Source organism: Anomalospiza imberbis, chromosome Z (genome assembly GCF_031753505.1).
Source record: "Anomalospiza imberbis isolate Cuckoo-Finch-1a 21T00152 chromosome Z, ASM3175350v1, whole genome shotgun sequence".
Classification (NCBI taxonomy): domain Eukaryota; kingdom Metazoa; phylum Chordata; class Aves; order Passeriformes; family Viduidae; genus Anomalospiza; species Anomalospiza imberbis.
In genome coordinates this window covers 51,741,293-51,765,223 of record NC_089721.1, presented here as the reverse complement: position 1 = coordinate 51,765,223, position 23,931 = coordinate 51,741,293, and the positions used below count along the sequence as shown (strand labels likewise).

Sequence of the window (23,931 nt, the reverse complement as noted above, 5' to 3'; positions counted from 1 at the left end):
AAAGCCATCTTCATTTTGTAGTCAGTGGAACTGAGATGGTGACACCATAGAGTTATTGAAAATGGTCAATATATTTTGATACTAAATATTTCCTTCAAAAGTGGCTTTTAGTGCCTACACACAGACCAAAACAAATGTATCTGTGATCTCAGAATTCCTAGGTTTTAAGACCACAAAGCAAGTTCTGACATTATGGCATGAAAATTAGCCATTTAATGCCATAGTGTAATACATGGTTATATCCATTCCTGTATTATAATCAGACTCTTTACCATGATTTAGGAATGCAAAATAAATTTCAGTTGTTTGAGGGCAGATCAACAGATACTTTGTTTGTTCTATGGAGCAGTAAGCAAATACTCATCAGAATTCAAGTGCTGTGACACAAATTTTAATAAAATGCATGGTCATTCTCTTCTAATTATAAATAATATCAAAAGCAAGTGGTCAGTCTTCAAGAAGTACTCAAATTAATCCAATCTAGGATAGCTTAAATATGTATTTCTTTGCTATGTAAGAGAGGAGAATTTTCTATATCACACCTATTGAAATCAGAGAAGGTTGTGTTTATCCAATTCTTCTTGCTATTTTTTCCTCTGTAGAAAAGTTAGGTTGAAATATAAGAATGTGTATGAAGTTCTTTATTTGTATTCAATGATCCACTAATTCTACCTCTGTATCTCAGGTGTATGATTTTTCCAATGTCTGTATGTGTGTGCCTTCTTTCTCTATCCTCAAACAAGCAATGCATCTTCAGGTATCTTTGATCCAGTCCTTTTTGGTTGGCCATTAGTCATATTGATTCTTCAGTGATAAAGATTTGTTCTCAATGCAGTTTTAACAGTTCAGCATCAAGGTCTGTCTCAGAACCACTGTTGACATAACAGAATTCACAAAAACGTGTAATTTTGCAAAAATACAAACTCAGTTATACGTTGCCTTTTGTATATGAGATAGGGAAAGGAAAACTGAGCAGGTTGGTTTTAATGTCCAAGAGGAGGGAAATTTCAGAAACAAATAAAAAACGAAGCATCTCCCTCAAAATTGAAAAATAAACATGTCCTTAATTTCAGTATCTGAAAGTGGTATTTGAATTACTTTGTTCACAGGTAGGCTTTGAACTAAAATACTGTTTACATACATACTGAGAAGTGTTGTCAGCCGGGGCACTTTTTATATTCCTGCTTTAATCCATTTAATCCATCCAAGAGTCAGTCCAATGAGAAGGAAAGGAAAGGCAGCAGAGGTGTAATAAACACTGATTTAATTTTTACAGCACAGTACATTATAGAACTATAAAATTATGTGATTAGCCAACTCATTAACACTATCTTAAAGCAAATAAGTGTTTAGAGCTTGACACACTTAGTGCTGAAAACCTTTCTAATGGTAAATTTGAAAAGTAACCAGTGTTGCTTGGAATAAAGATTGTGCTGCTGTGCATCATCAGGAGCTCTGTATTAGGGCTGTCATCCAGTTATTCCATTCTAATGCATTCCCTGTTTTACAGCACTCTTGTCTGTACTGTTTTGACACTTCCTTGAGAGTGGTGCCGTGTAGAACCTGCAGAGCACTTTGTACAGGACTGCCACAAAAATAACTTAATTGATTTAAGTACTGCCCTCCACTTTATAAAAGGGTTTCTTTTCACCTATTCTTTTGTTCAGTGTTTATTAGTAGTGACTTAGGGGGCATAGTAAGAGCCAATATAAGAGTCATTGTGGTCACCTAAAGTCTGCTTTTCAGCTAGAATCCTATTGATCCAGATGCTGTGTTAGTTGTTTATGCTCTTAACATTTTCAGTGATGATTTAAGAGATCTAACCTGAATATTCCCATATTTTTGTACAAAGACTGATCATGGAGTTCTTTCTGGAAATGATGTATTTTAGCTGACATTTAGAAAGTCTTGGCCCCTTTTGTAAGAGTCTAAAAATATATAAACAGTGTCTTTTTAATTTGCTAGATACTGGGAGGCCACTCCCTTGAAACTAAACTCGTGTCACTTGGTGCATTATCTTCAACATTTGGTGTTACTTTGTATTAGTTCATCATTCAAATTTGAAGACAATGTTAGAGAATGCCTGGAAAACAAATTTTGTCTCAGCCAGCTTAACAAAAACACGGCCTCTCAATAAATTTAACTTTTTTGAATCAGACTTTTTTTGGTCATTATCAGTTATACATATAATGGTTTAATAATACATATAATGGTTTAATCACTTTCTTGTTTTAATGCTGTGCTTATAAAGTTACTGCTTTGGAAGAAGTCTGCCTGATGAGTGTTTCCCCAGGTTAGCTTTTAAGCAATTGAATTGTAAGATCACATAGAACTACAGAAAGAGGGAACACTGAAATTAAAATCTTGAGGTGTTTTAGGGTGAAGCTCATAGCATGGTGCTCTTTTTTGGGTGTATTTCAGAGATAATTTTTTAAAACAGATGATCTATTCCAAAAACACATCTCGGACAAGATAAAATATATTTCTAAAATTGTGTCAGCCATTAAGCTACAGGTGATCTATCTTTAAGGGCCTGTTGTGTTTGAGACATTGCTTTTGCTATGGGAAAATAAGTATAAACCTGAGTGAACAAGGGTACACTCACACACAGTATCAAGCTAGGTGATTAAGCTCACTGATGCTTAATCAAGTAAGTTTAGGATGTTATATTTCTCTAGCAGCATTTGCCATCTGCATGTGCTGACGGAATGATTGTGGGAGAGAGTTCTGTCTCCTTTGGTGCAAGGCTCACAAGGTGCAAGGCTCACAGGTGCAGCTCTGAAACTGATTTCAGACTGAGCTGTCACTGCCATACTTTCTCATGGACCTTGTACAATGAACTGACACATCAAGATGAATACCACCAAAAGTATGAGATGAGTTGTGGGATTTAGGTCAGAACCTACAAGATGTAAGACTGTATCCTTGGTTAAAATTGTCACTACAGGTGTTCCTGGAGCAGTAAAGCTGTGGAAGCTAGCATTGCTATGGCTGCCTGAACAAACAGTCTGGGACTGATACGTCCTTAGGCCAGCTGTTTACCAAAGGAGGAGTTCCACAATATCAATCTGTTGCTTGCCATACTTGGTGCCTTTATGTGCTTCCTCTAGTAGTAAAGACCCTCTTAACTGTGTCAATTTGACTAACAGTATGCCATCCTGAATTAGGATATAGGATGTGTGGTACTACATGTAAGAAATGTGGAGGGAATGATTTTCTGGACGACCACAGCAAAGTGGGAACTTTTAAAACTGGTTCAAGTGAGAACAGAATATGTATTCTGGCGCTGTGCCTAAAGCTGCTGCCTCTGGGACAGTGAAGAGTCTAAAAGGTTCCTGCTTCTTGCTTCCTCTTTGCTCAGAGGTTAATTACTGGCAGTAACTGAGATAGCTTTTATAAAGGTAGCTCTGGAAAATCCCCACAAATACATTCTCTCTTCCCTTAAATACACAGTATCGGCAGGATTGGATTCAGGTTGTTTGCAGCCATGCTGTGAAACCTCGATATTTTTAGACCCTTGAGTAGAGCACAGAGAGGGAAGACAGTGAAGGGCTAAACCATCCTGCTGAAAGCACTACATTTAAAATGTCAGCAACAAGTTGTTTGAGGTCCATCTTTATAGGTATGTTTACTTTTGTACAGGGGAGTAACTGTTCCCTTTGGAGTCACATTCTTGGCTTGTTTCCATTCATTTATATACAAGAAAAGAAACCTCTAGTCAACCACACTCCATGGAAGTCAATGAGAAAGGCATAAGTGTGTTTTTTTTTTTTTTCCTCCACAAGTTTGAAGACACACATAAACCTGAAAATGTGTTGGTAGTATTTCTACTTCAGTTTTTCAAAATCATTAGCAATACAGAGTAATGCATGCCTTGAAGTCTGGTTAATTTGTATATAATGGTAAATAGAACTGTTTTTTTGGATGAGAAAAGTCATCAAACACTTCTGTGTATGTTCATTTCCAAATATCTGAATAATAGTTGCAGGATTGATACATTCAGGAAAGGAATGCACAGAAGTTGTTGCCTTTGTCCACCAAATAGAGCTTTCCAGCCTTTCAAACTTCACATATGTTAATGAAAAACATTTTCTGAGAAATTGGCAGCTTCATGCTTTGTAGCTAATGCCAGCTTTTTTCATAGACCAGTTCAAGGCAGAGCAAAGGGAAAAATGCCTTGTTTTAGTGCATGGATTACTCTGACAAGCTTCCACATCGCCCCTCCTCTTATTAATATTCTTTTTGATGTGAGCTTGTAAAACAGAGGATTGGCTGTTAATCTCTGGGATCTCAAGGGCTTTTGGCAGTGGCCCATAATTGATGTGTTCACATAGCTGTTGTCTGACTACTAATGATTAGACAGCAGTGTTATCTCCCAGCTAAATCAGTGTTGCTTATAAATCACATTTGAAAAAGTGCAGTTTCATTTCTTCAAAGGGTCTGTACATGTCTACATAGTTTGATACAACTGCCAGAGCCATTTCATTATTTCGTGACAGCTTAGATTAGGTTTATTTTTAAGAGCAAGATATTTGAATTTCTACCAAGCACTCAAAAATGTTTCTTTCTGTTTGTCTTTGTTTTAAGCTTATTATGCAGAGGGTAGAATAGAAAGGATATGCACGGTTAGGGCAGATCATCCTAGAAGGTGCAAATAACTGGAGAAAATAACACATGAAAAGCGGAATACTCAGACTGTCAATTTCTTTTTCTTTATTTGAACAGAAAGGGAGCTTTGTTTGTAGTATGTGTTGATCATGCTGGTACACTATAAAAATAGTCTATGAGAGTATAAGAAAAGACATAGGCAAACACAAGGCATTTCAACAATGGCATCTGGGATTTTCGGAATGAAATCAGGTCCTTTCAGCATACCTCCCTTCTTTTCCCGCAGAACAAGAATGAAAAATCCTTACTAAAAGTCTTAAAATACAAACTTTTGTCTGTGTTTGGGTTCCTAGAAAGCATGCTAATGAGGATCTTAAGGTAAATCTAAAAACTAAGACAAAATCAACAGGTAAAAATGTTGTTGAGATAGGGACATGAAAACAGAGATCTCAAGGTGACCTGAATTCTGAGCCACTGAAAGGATAAGATTTTTCTGTCTGTTAGGTAGCCTCTAATCAGATAACTTGGGTGCTGATAGAGTAGATGCTCTCATGAAAAAGTACTAAGATAACCCTAAATCTGGATTTATCTTCTTGCCCTAACTGAATGGCCTTAGAGTTGAGGCAAGTAGGTAAGCAAATTTTGAAAAGTTTTTCTTGCTGACTCGGGTTCTTGTATTTGCCTTCACATTGTAAGATTAATCCTTCAGTCTCATTGCTAAGGGTTATTGGAAACTTTGTGTCAGAAACTGGCACAGTAATCTGGACGGAACAGGTATCAGTGGCTTCCTTCCCTCAAGGATTATTTTCCTTTAAAAAAAATCTTTACTGTACATGTATTATTTTCAGATTGTTTTTAGAGCTCTTATTTGAAGTGCTATCTACTTTTCTCCCTGCTAAAACAACTATTACAGTCCAGGCGCTGCCCACAGGTACGCCTCAGTGGATGTACTCTGGAATTATACCAGTGAAAGTGTACACCAGCTGGGAGAAAAAAAAGATTTGCCATAAATTGTCTTTCCTGAAGATACTGTGAATAGCTCAAACTGCATTTGAGAATAAAAATTTTAACTACATATCCAACAGTGGGTAATTTCAAGGAGAGCTAAACAATAACACTTCAAGGTTTTTTTTTAGTTGAACTGTCACAGTGAAAAGGAAAGCTGAAATGTCATTTTAGAAGCTATTCCTTTAATGATTTGCTAAATAATCATGAATGTGTATGTCCCATTCCTGAAAGTAATAATAATGTCTTCTTCTTTAAATAAAATTAGGACACAATATCCTACACTTGGTAGTGTTTGTAGCTAATACCATGAATAGTTAAGGTCTAAGGAATGCAGAAAAAAATCAAATTGATATGGCTTCTACAACATATCAAAAGGCACAAGAAGGAGATCTCTGAGGCAATAGTACAGGAATATATTTGTCAGAGACCCACATGTCTTGCCTAAAAAGCATAAGGGCTTTTTAAATTAAAATTTTTAGGGTCTGTAGACCCCAATAAATATAGAGCCATTAAGTCAAATGCTCAATTTTCAGAACATGCTAAAAATGCCACCCATAAGAATGTAGTCAGGTCTGTTAAAGCTTTTAGTATACATAGGTCATCAAGGAACTTCTGTTCTGGAGGATTACAGAATGTCCTTCACAGTCTTTTGGAAGAGAAATTATTAATTTAGACAATTTTTCTTAACAAAAAATTATTGAATTCAGGAAGCAACAGCCTCAGTCATAATGTCTGCAACTTTGCACTCGCAAAGTGAGTGGTCAACAAATGGGTAAAAGACAGCAGTGGCTATTGACATGCAGAAAGTCATAAAAGTACATAGAAGCCATTCTTCTTCTTATTTTTGTTGCCGCTTTATTATATATTATACTGGAGTCCTGGAAAAACTCACAGTGTTTTATTAAATGTCTTCTGTACTCCAGAATGGCTGAAATGGCAGGTCTTCCACCAGACTGTGGTTGCATCAAGTAACTGAGACCATCTTTTGGAAGTGGAGAACTTTTGCTTTGGAGTCATAGGTCATTATTTGTTTGGACATTAAGAATGAAAATTCACAGTGGAGCAATTAAGCGATGATGCCATCAAGTTAAACATAATCTTCCTATATACAGTTGAGAATGAGAAAATTTTCCTGGGTCTCTTGTAGTCTTGATCTGTCATAGAGCAACCATACTTCCTTTCTCAGGTTGAAGTCTCACATGTATTAGAAATAAACATAGGAAAAGTGAGGAAAATATTTATTTATAATGCCATGAGACCTATGTAAGCCAATACCATATCTATTTTCAGGATCGTAACCCTGAAAGGTTGAGTGTAGCAGAAACTTTGGAATAAAAATAAGTGATTGCCATTGTTAAAACAAAAAGCTTGTAAAGGCTCATATAACTTCATAAAGCAGTATCTAACCTTCACCATCAAGTGGAAATGCCTTGTTTTTTACCATATTCAGTTGCATGACACTGACAGATACTGGACATCATTACATAGTTTCTTTCTAGCCCCAGAGAAATTTCTTCATTTACTATTCAGAATAAATTCCTTTCTTGATTGTGGAATAGTGTACCTCTCTACACAGGATAGATATCTTGAGCGAATTTTAGTACTCGTTCTTTTCATATTAAAGCTTAGCAAAGATTAGTGGCTGACTGAAGAAAAGTTTGGAAATGCAGATTGACCAGGAGAAATCAAGATCCAATGCAGTAAGGTGTTCTAGAGACAATTATCTCAACAAATGTGATTTACATAGGCTGAATGAGGAGAAATGTCTCTACAAGAAATTTGCAGGTGGCGATCTGGGCATCCTCCCAGAACTCTGCCAAGCATTAGAATTGACATAGAATTTTTCACAGACTCAGCCTTGGCAAAAGGCTGTCACTGGCAGCTCTCAAATGCTAATCTCTCTCACAGTAAAATGGGTGAATAGGTTGGGAAATCCCACTCATCTGAGCTAGAATAGGAGATCCAAGATAGGACAAGGCAGTTTCCTTGCCTGTTGTTCAGCACTGTTGTGTGGCATTAGAACCTGCTCAGAACTTTGACTTTTCATCATAGTCTTTGTTAATACTGTTCTAAAAATAAAATACTAGCATTATTATGTCTGTGGAGGTGCTGCAAATCCATAATGTCACATAGTCACATAAAGTCTGAGGAGGTCTGGAGGTCACCACATAAAAAGAACATGCAACTGTCAAAAGATGAATTTTCAGAGTTTGTGCCGGTTAATGTGGCTGATGCAAGTGACAAAGAATATCTTTGGTACAAGGGAGATTTTTCTTCCTTGTTCCCTTTATTGAAAGCTTAGTAGCAGAGTACGTTTTAAGTGGCTTTTTTTGCTTAATAGCAACTGTTCAGAATATTGAAATCATTCCAGATGTGAGTGATTTGCTGCTTTACTGGGAAAAAAACCTGACAATTCTGATAGTGTCTTTTTTGCACTCTCTAGCTACTTAGCTGATTGAAGTGGAGAAGTAAATTTTAAGAGTGGGAAATACTTGGAAACTGCAAGTAGATGCTACTTGTATTACTCAGTTCCACGCAATTACGCATCAGGTTTCTTGTTTATAGTACAATATTTGTAAAGCACAAATATATTTTTTAAGAAAAATATTATTCTCAAACAAAAGATTCAAAGTGTAATATTTGGATGAAATGTAGGCAGTTTGAATCACTTTTTCATTCTTTTATATTTAAGCTCTTGTGATTCTCAACTAAGTTCACAAAAATAAGTAATTTTCTTAGTACCTCTGACCTTCATGAGCTTTGAACGTAAAATATGTAATAGAGATGTCTGTCCTATGGCAGAAATTCCTTTCTACATATATGTCTTACAGTATTTCTTTTTTTTCTGTGCTGTCATTTATGGCATTGACCTTTTTCCCCCCCAACAATTTGATGCAGAATATTCGAAGAAAACAAAATACTAGTTCTTTTAAGCATGATGTCACAATGCTTCTGAGTTGGCCTCTGATATGATTTACAGGCATGAAATACTGAACTGAGATGCAAATTAGATCTTTCAGACAAAATGGAGATTCTTCACAGTAGTAATTCCTTTTACATGGTAGAATATGAAGGAATAGCTTTAGGTTTTGAATATGTAAATTCTCTGTGGGGCAAGGTCTGTAGCATGAGGAGAATTATCTGGAAGTACAGACATAGTTCTGAGCACACAGACATTTTTCTCATGTCACATTCTCCCATATTTGTTATCTTCCAAAACAGTTAGGTTAATTTCATTAAAATTTCTTCTGATTTCTGATGCTGTGCATGAGATTACAATGAGGTCTTCTGGAGTCACTGTTGCTTTAGAAAATTAAGATAGAGGCAAATATACTTTGTGTATAAACAAGCTAGTGTCCTTTTCACCGTTAAATCTAAAGAAAGCAATTTGTAGGATTCAAAGCTTCCAGATAGGGCTGAATTCCTTTATTTCCTGTTTTCCTTTCCAGACATACTGATTCTGTGATGTGTTAATTCATAACTCTAAAGAACTTGTCAATGTAATTTTCAAGGCTGGAAGATTCTTAGTCCTTTCTGTCTTTATGTTGCCATCTCATAGAGGGAGGACTAAGGTTTGCAAAGGGCCAGGCTTGGTTTTTTTAGTTAGATCCTATAATAGGATTCACATCTTCTTTTCACATTCTTTCTATTAGAGCAGACATTCCCACTGGGAATGCTTACAGTAGATTTTTCCTTTTTTCACCATTTAAAAAGTGGTGCTTTCTGGGAAGAGCTTGTACTTAGCCTGAAACCTGCTCCTCTGCCTTTCTCCTGGCTGTGTTGGTGGATGGATTAAATGGCTTTTTTGGTATGTACATTTCAAAATCACCTGGTGGACAACACTGCAGTAGTGTATGACTCACTTTGGTCTTAGATAGGTAGACTATGTTGTCACTGAGATATATCTTCAAAGACATACCTTCATTAAATCAAGAAGGTGAGTTTTGATACACAAAACTTGATTCCAGCACGTAAAGTGCCTGAGTAACTGAATAGCTTTTTATTAGAAAGTTTTGCCTATTTCTTGTTGATACGATATTTCCTTTCTCTTCCATATGTGCTTCCTCCTACTGATGAATGTTATGCAGCCACCAAAAAAAAACAGACTTTTTTTTTTTTGTTGTTTTTTTTGGTAAATATTCAGATAAAGGATTGCTCCAAGGAGCAGTGACTACATTGCTTGGCAGGCGGTCTTCATTTTCTGTGAGCTTTCTGCTACTAAGCATCATAGCTCCCTGATATGAGCTCCCACTTGGCAGTGGAAAACTGCTATGAATAACACTGTAGATTTGTAGCCTTTGTCACCAATCAGTTCTCAAAAGTTCTTGGAATTAGGTGAAGAAAATATTGCTTGAATATTTCTGTCTTTTTGTACTCCTTTGATTGTGTGTCTAAAGAGAGTGTTTATGTAAATAGCCTTCTTCAGATTCAGATTTTCAATCTCATATTGGAATCTCTTGTGTGATAAACAGCAAGGCTACTGCTCAGTATGCGCCAACACCTGGGAATAATAACGAAAAAATAACAGTGAGAAACTGCAGAGCATCTGTTCTTGACATTAACTTTCCTCAGTTTGACAGACTGCCACCACCAGATGTTAGTTTTATGTGCCTTTTTTCCACTGGAGATGGCGGCCTTCCTGCCTCTCTTTGCCTCTAATAGCTTACATCAGTGCCCTTTGGAGAATTCATGAAAACAATTGTGTCACTACAGTGATCTCTAAGAACCACCACTTTGCAGTGCTGTTATGATTATCAAACAAGATGGGATAATTTTAAAACATGGAAATTTGGAGCAATGTTTAAGCCTATTGTTTTTTTTTTTTCTTGTGGCTAAGGTCATACTTGTGCAATGAACATGTATCTTGGAGACAGTAAGTGTCCACTTATTTCTCAGCCAAAGGTTTAATGCTTTAATTTACAGAGAAACAGCCCCGTTTAGTGCAAGCACCCCTATTTGGCCTTGGCCTGAATTAATGTTTCTAGTGGAAAACATGAACATTTATTAGCAGGTCTAAATAAACCAGAACTGAGCACAAATATTTGTAACAAAGAACTTAATAGGATACACTGTCAGATCCATGCTTTTGCTAGCTCCCCCTCACTGTTTATAATAGTCAAAAACAGAAAACACATCTGTCAATTTAGGTCATTTGAAACATTGGCTAGTTTAGTATGACCACAGAAAGCACTTAGGATTTTTCCTCCTCTGGTTTTGTGATAACTCTATTTTATGGAAGAATGATGTTGTATGTGTGGTAGGAGGTTTTGCACAGCTTTACAGAACACCATGTAAACTCTCAAACAGGCTATTCATCAGCATTTCTTGGGTTTATAATGGGATGTGGTTTAGCTTTTCCTAAGTGCTAGGCTCCATTTACCTGCTGGTTATTTACCCCGGTTCTCTTCTGGTTTGAAGTAAAGTATGTTAAGAACTCCTAAATGGTGCGGGGGTACTTGCTGACCTGGTTTCACTGACAGATCACCATTACACAGCCAGTGCCAGGCAGCAAGGCTGTGTGCCATCCAACCATGTGCCTTCACTTGGCATCAGGCAGCAGGAGCTGCAGAGCACAGGATCAGTGTCTTCCCACGCACAGCATCCACAGTTGTGGTTTTGTGTGATGTGTGCTATTAGATACTGCAAGTAACAGCTGCTGCTGAGGGTCAGTTGATATTTGACTTTCCTGTGTGCATTCAAGTCTGCTCTGCAAAGCTTTCTGCCTGTTCTGTAACTCCCTAACTCTCTTGGCATAAAGAGAAGAATAAAGACATCATTGCTTGAGTGCATTGTTCTATGCCACAGGAACTGCTTTAACCGGTAGAATTTTGATGGTATTAGTAGGTTTTTACTCCTTAGGGATGCTTTTAGTATTTATGTTTTGCTTTGGTTTTAGTGTTGTGGGTTTTGTGGTTGGTTGGTTGTTTGTTTGAGTGTATGTTAGCGAGTTTTGTTTGTTTATTTTTGTTGGGGGGGTTTTGTTTGTTTGTTCTGTTTTCTCTTTTGTTTATTGGGTTTTTTTTTTTGTTTGTTTTTTACTTACCTCTAACCTGAAGATTTCATTCCCTTAAATGAGGAATACTTGGAGAAGACTGTGGTTATAGGTCCTTCCCCGCTCCTGCTTAGTTCTAACATAATTGAGATCAGAATCTAGACTGGTCATACAAAGATAATACAAAACATTTTACAAAGTTATTGAGAATTATTTAGCACACATAAGGCTTGCACATACGATCAAAAGTCTTGGTGCTCAGTTCGCTTCTAAAAATAATGCTGAAAACAACATAATTGTTACAAAGGCCAATGGTAACAATTGTTACAATTTTTAAAAAGTTCTTCTTAATTTGTCATTTTATGTTCTCATAACAAAGTGTCCATCTGATGAAGTGAGATGATCTATGATACATATATAATAGCTTTTAGTCTGTCCTTTTCTTTGTATCCCCCTTTTGCTTTAGAAAAAGGAAAATTAACTTTGATCTGTGTTAAGATACATTTGAGCAAAAGCCTAGATGGTGTACAGTGAGTCATTACATCTTTTCTGTTGAGTCTTCTTATGAAGTCCAAAATTAAAAGCAGCATAGTCATGAAGACATTTGATCATCTATTTCAGTGCAGCTAAAAAGCAGCTATTTTAAAAAAATCATTAGGTTGAAGAGTGATTTCTCTGAGAGTGGTATCTGTGATCCAATGGGCCAAATGAGTAGGAGTTCCAGGTGGTGTAGCTAGTTGACTTGACACACTCATATGCTTATCTAGCTGTCTTTCATGGGACAAGGGACCTTAGAGCCAGAGTGAAGTATTGAAAACCCTCAGCCAAATAAAATACAGAAAGTACAGAAAATTTGTTCCTGAGTAAACTGGAAGTCTTACGGGAGAAATAACTTCTTCAGTTCATATGTTGATATTGTCCCTGTGAATTGTATTGTGTTCAGACTGATTGTCAGGTGAGATGCATTCTTCTACATATACATTTTGGAAACCCTGAGAAATTAGATGGTTTGGCTCAATTCTTATAAAAGTCCTCTCTGTTATTCCAAATAGAAAGATCTAAATGCTATCTGTAAGATATTAGGTGGATCATCCTAATGTATTTTAAATGCTTGGATGACAAGAGATTGTATTTGCTAGCATATGGATATTAGAATTGTTCCAGTTACTCATTTTTCTATGATACACATGAAAGATTAGCATTTGTGTCTTTGTACCTGTCTTTGTAAATATTTTTCTGTAAACAGAAAATGAAGTTCCCAGTTAACAAAATTAATTTCCATCCACAAATCAGTCTTTGTCAGTGCCAAGAAAAAAGTAAACTTAATCCTTGTTGTAAAAATATATTATTTCATACTAACAGTCTATGACAACAGGGAATAATCTAGTAGAAACTTAGCAAGTTGCCTTGTTTAGCATGTATGATAGATATTTTTGTACTTAATTTTTCATGTGCGGCATTTGTGCTAATGCCAAAAAAATTGAACTCATAAATTACCTGTGATACACCAAATCCCTACATAAAGAAATGCTGTCATGGCAAACCGGACTTTCTATAACTTTAAAAAAAAATATGTATTTTATTTTATATTATTTTCTTTTATTTTTAGTTTTTTAACTCTCACAACACCATTATAGTAAGTTTGTCTGTTGTTTTCAGGTTGATCCCCTGTTTACAGTGCCTGCACCTCCACCTCCGATTTCCAGCAGTATCACACCTCAGATTCTGCCTTCCTACTTTTCCCCATCTTCATCCAATATTGCAGCACCAGTCGAGCAGCTTTTGGTACGGACACGTTCAGTGGGTGTAAATACTTGCGAGGTTGGAGTAGTAACAGAACCTGAATGCCTTGGACCCTGTGAGCCTGGGACCAGCGTGAACTTGGAAGGAATTGTGTGGCATGAAACTGAAGAAGGTAAATTGTTTTTTCCATTAGGTATGTCTCTGAGATATGTTGTCAAGAGGGTATATGCTGTATCTCCCTGGGTGCTAGCTAAAAGCTTGCTAATCTGTTGAGACATTATTGTATGCTATAACATTCACAGCTTTACAGTTCAGCTAGTGAGCTTTTATTTTGAAAACAAATGACAGGTCTTTTTATTATTTAAAGCAACTGTGTTTTCCAAACGACCTACCATGTAACTGCAGCTAATAATAGAATTGTTTCCTCTTGCGATATTAAAAAAAACATATGAAGAAATTACTAATAGAATAGCATAAATGTGCTATTTAAATGTAGATCATGGGTGGGTGTTTGTGTGATTGGAGTGGATATATGAATAGTTTAGATGAAAACTTAGAAAGCTGAATATTTCAGCTGATAAGAAATGCCACCATTACATAAAAATAGAGGCCCCAGAGACCCTGCAAAAATTCAGTTTGATGTGATTATTTTTGCTTTTTGGTTATCTAAAATATGCTTTAAGAGGAAAGCTTTCAGCCTTGAAGGAAAGCGTTTCATGTGGTGAAGAAGTGCTATCAAAACCAGATTGATTTCTTTAATATCCTTTGAAGACATTTGTCCAAGTAGCAGTGCTGGAGAGCTTTGGGGAACACTAAACGTTGATTTGCTATGATTTAGAACAAAGTAAGTAGGAAGAGGATTATGCTGTGATATGCAGATTTTTCCATTTTGGATTTCAAAAGCTCGTTATTAAAATACCAACTTTCTCCTGCTAAAAATACTGGACGTGTATGCTAAACTTCTACAATTTTTCATTTAATAATAGCAGATGTTTTCATTTATAGCTGTGTGAAAATCTTCCTGTGATAGTTATTACATTTCTTTTGAGGATTATTTAATTTTTAGTGATCTACCTTCCTCAACACTGAAAACAAGATTATTTACAAAATGATATAATGACAGAATGCAGCAATGTATCGCTTCATGATAAATCCTGACATGCTTCAGACCATATGCACAATGGCATTTCATCCTTTGCAGTGATATATAAGACCTCACCAAAGTGTGTTATGCTGTCCTCTCAAAAATCAATAGAGAGAGTCAGATTTACTTGCTTTTATATGCTTTCATCCATCCATCTTTCTCTCTGTGTATGTCTACAGCAGATTCATAAGGTAGATTGATCCTTTTAAATTGTTTTTAAAGCACAGTATAAATTCTGTTTTAAAAATATCCCTGCAGAGATGACTGCCCTCAGCAACTCCAATCTTTCTTGACTGGCCTGTATTAACCAGAGTTGGAATGTGTGGGTGTTAACTGTGTTGACATGAAAGAGCAGTAGCTGCTAATAGTGTTATTCTTGCTGAATAAACTAAACTTCTGACCCCCAGTGAATTTAAGAGGCCTTCCTTGCGAAAGGTTTGGCACCAGAAATGAAGTATTAAAAAAAGTGCATTGTGGTCAGGGTGACATTCCATTCCAAGAAAATAATACAAATTTGACTGTTTTATCCCAGAGTCCACAATCAACACTGTATTAAGAAAAATTAGTTCCTAATGATGATTTTTGCATTTTAATTAACTTTTGATGTTTGGAGCACACGTATAAGTATATATTTACGTGTTTTCAAACTATGACATGTTCATGAAAGCAGCTATATAGAAGCTTGCACAGGACCATTTCTGCCAAATTCTAGGAAACAGCATACAGATGGGTCTTCTTTTTATCTTTAATAGAAAAAAAATTATTATCAGATACTCATTTTCTCAAGTTCTGATTTTGACTTTAGGGCAGAACGCAACCTTTCCTGAGCTGGTGTAAATCCACCTTACTTTAATCAAAGTCTTTGTAACTAGGCATATCAAAAACCATCTTGACGCTCATGATGACACACAATTTTTTTGTGATTTTCATGGGTTTCTTTAGTTTTCACTCCCTTTACTGCTTTCCAAAAGTAAACAGAAACAACCCACGTAAACTGATACTTCTTTGGCTGTCAATATATCCCATGGCTTCTTAACATTTTGAAGAAGTGAAGGAAGGTATGAACATTTTTAATGCTGGCTTGTGTTTTGAGATATTGGAATTATTTTGTATCTAGTTTAGCCACTCTGTAAAATGAGTTGTGATGTGATAAGGATAGGCTTGTAGGCTGGCTGCATACTCATAGGAACCAAATGTACTGCTGAGCAGACTTCATGTGCTGCAGCAACTAGTTGTGGGAATGCAAATACAGAAAGGATGTGGTGAATCCAGTTATTACAACAATAGTAGCCTGAGTGGAAAAAGATGAAATCAAATAGTTTATGCAGAACTCATTATTAGCATAAATGTAAAACATACTTCATAAAAGAAAAGGTATATGCTGAGAATTCCTTTATGAAGCTATCTGAAATACCCAGTTTTCTTTTACGTATGTTGAGCAAGTTGACACATTCTGTTGCATTTGTTCTTTGAGGTCAGAAAAAGGATGATGTTCAGGCTTATGAGTCATATTTTTAAGATAATCTCTTTAAGGGTGGGGGCAGGGGAAGAAAGCAACACTGGATTTCAGACAAAATTCTGAAAGAACAAAAAGGGCATTGTTACAGTTCTTTTCATCACTTCCTCACCACTTTATTTAGTTGACTTGATTTAATAAATCAGACAGATAATTTTTCCCAGAGTGTTTTAATCTTTAGAGGTGTAGAGGGCAGCTGGCATCTGAAGTCTGTGATATTTAATTACAGGGGGTGGTAACTAACCATAGGTGGTTACTCTTACAATTGACTGAGTTATCACATGGTTTTCACATGAACATTTCTCAGTTGCTCCACTATGCTTTGTAGTGTTTAATTGCTAGTATGTATGCCATAGGCATTGTCATCTGTATAACAACCTTGTTTGGATATAACTTGGTAGTGGGTCCAAAGTGGTGGTAATGGCAGTGAAAGAGAGCACTGAAGGGACTGTCTGAGGCTATCCTGTGGGAGAGGAAAGAGCAATTATTATGTGGGCAAGTCAACCTGAAACTGGCAGCTGATGTGGATATTTGATACCAGAAGATATCTGCAGTAAAAATCCTTCACAGAGAGCAGCTTGGTAGCATTAACTGGAGTGTGTGTTTTCGTTTGGTTGGTTATTCTGATGTTCTGGGAAACAGCTGCTAAAAGTCTCTATTGCTATACTGACAAAAAAGTTTATCTTGAATCACATACTTGCTAAATTGTGTGATTATCTTCTGGGAAAACAATTTCTACATGAGCAATAATTGCTTCTTACTGCCTGGAGGAAATAAAAATGACCCAGAAAAAAAGGGAAAGCACCAACCAACTTTCTAAATTGCTTAGAGCTCCTGTTTTTGTTCAACTTCTCACACGCAGTTGCCCTGGGTCACGTCCTGGTTTTGGTTCTGCATCTAGTAGTAGAGTATGCCTTTAGGTGGGGTCCAGTAATTCTGATGATGTCTTCTTTTCCTGAAAACTGTGTAGGAGACAGCGCTTGCTGCCTTTGTGTGCAGAACAAACTGTCTACATGTGGTGACATTCTTCCTCTTTGTGCAGAACGGGTGCAAGCTGCTGCTGTACAGTAACAAATAATGGGGAAATGAGTTGTGGTTTTTAATCAGTGTTTGCTTGTTGGTCTTTACAACCTGAGACTGGTTGTCCAACAGAAGAAACAGGGACCTGCTGGATCTCAGAAGCTTGATGGGATAATTTCTAGGGTATTCCAAATTTGTCATAGCATCAGTTCTGACAATATTTTGTAGAACTTGTAGAGAAATTTAGTAGAAAGGAAAAGGCTTAGATGACAAAAGACATGCTGGTATTTGTTGTGTATGGTTTTCCAGCCTGCCACTTATGCAACTAATATGCATAGTTTGTTTTGAAAATGTTATCTGTTGCACAGAGCTGATGTGGATTCCTCTCTGCCTTACTATGTGGTCTTAGTTTTGCAAAGACTACTTTAAAACAACAGTCTGTTTTAAATATCTTTGTTTAGATACGTGTTTGTGCATGTGTGTGTAAGTAAGGCTGTGTATGTGTCAACAGAAATAGAATTAGAAGAATGAGTAGTCTGGCTTTCTGTTACTCCTGTTAGCAATTTTTGTGGTTTAACAACTTACTTTCACAAATACAGAGGCGTGATCAAACAATGAAACTTGTAATGGTGAAAACCATGTCAGATATGTAAGGAAACAAATGTAGAAATTAGAGATTTTCATCAAAGAACATTACAACAATTCACAAATTTAGAGAAACATGTTAAATTACACTTTTGCCTTGAACTCAAGCAAGGTTTATTGAGAGAGGCAATATACTTTATTAAAATAAGTGCTACAGTTATAAAGAACAGGTTTGCTTTAGACTGGGTGCATTTATATTTCTGTGTGATGTAGACCATTGATTTGCCGGGTACGGGGGTTGGGTATTGTTAACTACCATATTTAATTCAGAATTGTGTACTTATATGACCGAAGCATAAAGATAACTACTGCTCAAAAATCAGGCTTTGTTATGTCAACATTACAGAGAAGCGGTCTGTGGAGATAAGCAGGGTTTTTGGCTAGCTACATCAACAGAACACCTAAAATCCAGGTGTTTTCTCCTGCTGCATGGGTTGTCTGCTGACTGAGTATGAACATCACCCACTATCAAAATGCCATCTGTCAAGAAAAAGCCTTTATTTGTATTTACATTTTTACATACCATGTTTAATTTTTGCTCTTTCTACTGTATGTGATGCCAGACCCAGCAAACCAGTGGATTTAAGGAAGCCTTAAATATGTGATTTTTCTATAGACTTCCAGCTGTCTCATTGTATTATCGCAGGCACTTGGATTCTGACGTGTATTATGTGTTACATAGAAACTCATAGCAGAAGAGATATGCTCTGCATCTCACAGTGGAAATCCACAATCTTGCATAAAAATGTTTGTGGTTTGTGGGAGCTCTACCTACTTTACAGTGGGAATCTGGGATGTTCACAGACTATCTGAAACAAGTTTCAAGAGTTGTAGGATTCATACTACGAGATAGATTTAGCTGTAGTTAAACCAAGATTTGTCATGTCTGAAGGGGCCATTTTGATCGTCTCAGCTGTTTGCCTGACCTTATCAGAGTATGCACTTGTTTAGGGACATTAATTTTTTTTCTAACTGGCTTCTACACTGTTTCTTGTGAATTTCCTTAAAACATAGAGTGCTGGCCAGTGTTAGTGCCAAGGAATGCCTACTACTTGTAACCTGTTTTATACCATTTTCATCTTAAATAAATGAAGCAAATAGTAATTTTAGAGTATCCCCAGAAGCCTCTCAACTGATTTTAAACCATTGGGACTGACTTTATGAACCAGGTGCACATGGTTGTGATGTAGTTTCAGCGAGTTGCCCCGAATCAGCTGGGTCACAGTAACCAATAACCTTTGCAGGCTCTTTGTTCTCAGCAAACAGTTCATAAATCATGTCAGTATAAACATCAGTGAAGCAGAAATTCAAAATAGGTTGTGGATGGTCCCTGCTGGCAGAAGAAGGGAGATGGGAGATATTTTGACTTTTTTGAGTTTTAATTTTGATTCTGCTGCAAAGACCTCCTTTTCCCACAAATTTCAATTAGTCATTCATATAAACATAAATTTAAGTTTGAAGCTGTTCGATTAGGTGATGTAAAGCACCACAGTTTAGTGAACAGCTGTAAAAAGAAAAAAAAAAGAGGTGAAAACAGAACCTTTGTTAATTTCCAGGATTTCTAAATGCAGCAGAGAAGTTAAGGTAGCTTGTCACCCTTTCCACTTCTTCCCAATACCATTGCTTCAGATTTTTGAAGACTTCAGACCAACACTGGAAGAAAAGCACTTAGGAAATTTATGCTGTTAAATGTTAAATTTGGTATTTAAATGTCAGCATTCCTCCTTGAACATAAACACTCCACAGGGTCTAGCCAGTGCTAGTCCTACAAATTTGTTTAGAGAGGTTGTACACCTCTGTTGCATGGAGGAATGTGTGATTTTTGTACTGACTAGTGCTTCTCTTGTTGGTCCATTCTTAGTATACTGATGTAATCTTAAGCAAAGTGTAGCTACAATGCAGTCCAAATAACTGACCAAAAACATCAGAAGTGTCTTATTTACCCCGGGTCCTAACAGGCAGCTTACCTAAAGGGATCTGGCAAATGCCGCATTTTCCAACTGAGTGAGAATCTGGGTGTAATTCTCTTGGTATAACCCAAAGCAGAGAATGAAAAAACTTAACAAATTCCAGACAGTGCTTACATAAAACTCTGCATATTGTCAGACTCCTACAGAGGAAGACTCCCTGTGCTGCTTGTACATACTTAGAAAATTATCCCTTTTACAAACAAGCATATGGGGGCAGGGAGGGTGCCTGGAAAAAGGAAGGAGGATAATTGAGATTGGAAACATTTGCTTGGAGCTATTTGAATGTGAAACTGAGCCTGCTCAAGCAGTGAGGTTATGAACACTGAAGGAGCTGCTTCAAGAAAAGCAACAGTTTTGAGCATTTATTGCTCAAAAGCAAAATCTCAGTAGCAACAGATTGCTTAGAAGTGAGACTGTTCCAGTACGAAATACTTGCAACATGTGATGTTTGGATTTATAGATAGCAGGGGGAAAGATGACTGCTAATGAAGTGTGTGTGTGTGCATCCAAGTGTTTCCTTACTAAATAAATACCATTGGAGTAGGGAATGAAAGCACAACTGTAATGGCATCTATAGTTGGTGTGCTTCAGGGATTAATCCACTTATTTAAAGATGTTATCTCGGTCAGTATTAATCTTGTGCATATTTAAATAGCTGGGACAAGCTGTTGTATTCCAGTTTTGCTATACTCCTAATCCGCACCAATCTTGTGCATTAGTGAATGAGAGGTTCTCTCGGTTGATAAGACTGCATGTTTTTTACTAATACAGATTAATATCAATTTTAAAAATAATCCTTTTTCTCCACTGTTTGAGGCTACGTCATGAAAAGCTGCTTTTGGTATTGGGATTAATTTTGCAGTACCAGATCAGTGGCTGGCCTAACAAGCAGCTTTTCATTTTTTAAAGAAATAGTAGTCACTTATATTTTGGTATCCTGAGGCATATTTGTAATTCTTTCTAGTTGCTACTGATGTAGTAGTAACTAGCAACTCATCTGGAATTTTTGGTGGGAAGTAGCAATCCAAAAAGCAGGAGGAAAAGCTCAATTAAAAATTTTGAACAGTGAAGAGCCTTTTGACCTTCAGGGTTAATAAAAGATTACTGCTTATGTTTTTGTTCTAGAAGAGGGAGGCAGGAAACACAGAGAAAGAAAATGTAAAGCTTGAGGAAGAAGAAAAAGAGTATACATAAAAAAGAAAAGCTTAAGGGAAATAGCTTTCTTGATTTAGTCTGAAAAAGTAAGTCTGGATTTACAAAAGCAAGTGTTGCAATAGAAAGAACAATTGAAGTTCATTAATTTTATATCCCCAAGTGCTATGAAATTTAGGGTAATAAAATCCCCTAGAAACATCTGGGATGAAAAACAAAAGACCAGTATTAGAGCATTTTGCTTTAATTTGGGTTTTGGGGGTTTTTTGTTGGTGTTAGGGTTTTTTTTTTTTTTTGTGGGTTTTTTTGGGGTTTTTTTTGGTTTTTTTTGTTTTAAGGAGTATCAACTAAAGCAGAACACTTACACATCGATCAAAATTAGCACTGGTTTGAGTATACTAGCTGTAAATTTAAATATTAATAGAACTTAAAGGGGATATAGCTGTGGAAATAAAAGAGTGTAGAATTAATTGTTAAGGGCAGATTTCTTTACCTGATTATTATTTAATCAGAATAAAGAAGGATATTTAAGAAAAACCTTAAACACCTTCTTTTCCCCTAATTTTTTTCCCCTCTGTTTTAAGATGTTAGTTAAGTTTATTCAGGATATTTACTAGGCCTTCACTTGGGTCAGTACTTCGTGCATTTAAGTGATTTTGTTTTGTTTGAGTTTTGTTGTTATTTAAGTTTGAGTGTTAGGGGGAGATCGGGCTATTTGCTATTTCTGTAGTAATTTAGTTAACAGTATAACGATCTCCGTTAATAAAATGCAACTGACATTAGTTGTCAGGAGATGGCAATTCTGTCACCAGCCCCTAACACTGAGGGTAAGTGTTGTGGAAAATTAGTTTCAAGCAGGGGTAGTTCCAAATTAATTTTCAATTAATCTAGAGGTGGGTTTTTCTTTTTTCCCCATCACTTAAAACTTCTTCATTTAAGTCGGTTGAAGCAAGTGATTATGTTTCACTGCCTGTTTACTTTCCCCTGCAGTCACCAAACCTGTACTTCTTAACCTTGCATTCATATTGAGCTGCCTTTTTGTGGATCTTTGAAAGCCCTGAGGCTATGTGACTCGCTTTAGCTGGGATTTAGAAACAGTAAGAAGTCTCAGGTTTCACTAAAAGAACTGTTTTCCTTAGGGAAGAGAGAAGCTGATGTCACCTTTTAGCAGAGTATATGACTTATAGTGTGTTACAGCTTTTAAAAATAAGCTTACATTATAGGTTATTCTCTACAATTTTCTGAAAGTCCTAAAAGTTAAGACTGTAGGTTCTGTGGAGAAAGTTTTGCAATAAATTAATATTGAGAGATTTTGTTCAAATGTCACTCTCACCTTTGACAATGAAGGCAGTACAAGTTTGTCTGCATCCAGGCCAGTTTCATCCAGAAGAATCACTAGCTGTTGGTAGACTTCATATAGCTTCAAACTAGGAAGAATCGCTGGTTATAAGACTGAGCAATTAAAAAAAAAAGTTAAAAAAAAAAGACCCGGGGCCCCAGCAATTTCCAGCCAGACTCCTTTATTTAGAAGTGATATAACCAGACAGAAGGCCAATAGATGCTACTAATGTTCATTCCTTTAATGAAGATCAGATTATTTTTTGCTGAATGCTGGAGAGGATGGCATCCCCAGATAGTTGCCCATATTTGAAATAGTCTTTCATTTTTCTGTTATTGTGTAAAAGAAAAAAAAATCCTTGATATTCTTATAAAAATTTAAAATTCAGCATTTTTAAGCACATGTGACTCTTCAGTGGAAAAATAATTTAGTGCTTTGACAGTATCTAATTTCTGAGATTTTCAACTTCATCAATTTTTTGCAAACTCCCCTTGGGCCCATTTCTTTCAGGGTGCATATTACTGAAGATAGGAGTGAAAGATCTGGGGTCTGAAGCATAATTACATAGAAGTTTATTTTTCATTAAACTGCATAGTCAAGGTTGGTTAAAAAAAGATATGTCCAGGAAAATGTCCAAATATACTTCAGGGGTGGGAGAAAAGGCAGCAGCAGTATTGGTGGTGGAAATGTTGGTGGAGATATATATATATATATATATATATATATATATATATATGTATGTGTGTGTGTGTGTATTTGTGTGTGTGTATATATATATTTCTGTTGTTGGGGTTTTTTTGTTTTGTTTTGTTTGTTTTTGTTTTTTTTTTTTTGGGGGGGAGGATGTATGTATCCCAAAAGCTGGATAGTCTGGTTTCCTTGAACTTTCCTTATTCCAGCACCTAAACTTCTGTCTGTGAGCCTCAGCCGCTGCGCTGGTGTGTCAAGGTGCTGCCACTTGCTGAACAGGGAAGCTGTAGGTACCAGCTGACTTGAGATGAGTTTTGAATGACTGCCCCTCCCCTGCAAACACCTTCCTGATGACAATGGGGATGAAGTAGTATAACATTTTAGTAATTTATTTGATGATACTCACTGAAGGTTCTTCTGCAAGAACTATCAGTTTCTCTGCTGGATAAAAATTAAAGGCAGCACAGAGGTCCAGATTTAGTAACTGATGCATTTTCATATGAAATATGAATGGATAGGCTAATGCCATTTCTTTTTACTTTGATTCTGCCCACACAAGTGGCACATGCAATTAGTATAAATGAGGGGGAAGAGGGACTCTTGAGGGGCTGGAGTAAATCAGTAGCTGGTTTTGCTTCAAGGCAGTAGGTGGTGATTGCATTACAAATGATTCTGTTGGTCTAGACAAGCAAGTGACAGCAAATAACTTAGAGAAAATGTTTTTGTACCCCCAAAGCATTATCTTTGAGAAGCACAGTTAGTAATGCTGTTGTGAAAAGAAACCTCCATTTGGACAGACAGCTTGATGCAGGCAAAGCTTCTAATTTGTTTTCAGCTTCAAGGAGATTTAGAGTCTTTGCATCTTTGGCAGTAAAACACAGTGTAATTGTCTCCTTTCCCCTTAATCTTCAGTCTAGATGCATTGGCTTAATGTGTCTAGGAGAGGGCTGGAATGTTGACTGAATTAGCTGCACCAGATAGCTTACCCTAACAGGTGAGGAGAAGTTATTCCAGCACTCTTGACTTTGTAGTATGAGAGAAGAACACTGGCTGTTCTTTTCATTGTTGCATCTAGTGGCAGAAACCCTTTTAAGCAGAATGGAA

The 23,931-nt window shown here is 36.6% G+C and overlaps 1 protein-coding gene across 6 annotated transcripts in view; it reads left to right on the top strand.

The window, feature by feature from the left end:
• ZNF608 (zinc finger protein 608) overlaps positions 1-23,931 on the top strand; it is an 84,917-nt gene that overhangs the window by 24,511 nt on the left and 36,475 nt on the right. For all 6 annotated transcript variants that reach the window (XM_068176902.1, XM_068176901.1, XM_068176900.1 and 3 more), the window contains one exon: positions 13,268-13,523. In XM_068176902.1, coding sequence (XP_068033003.1) covers positions 13,268-13,523 — 256 coding nt within the window. The remainder of the gene's footprint in view (positions 1-13,267; positions 13,524-23,931) is intronic.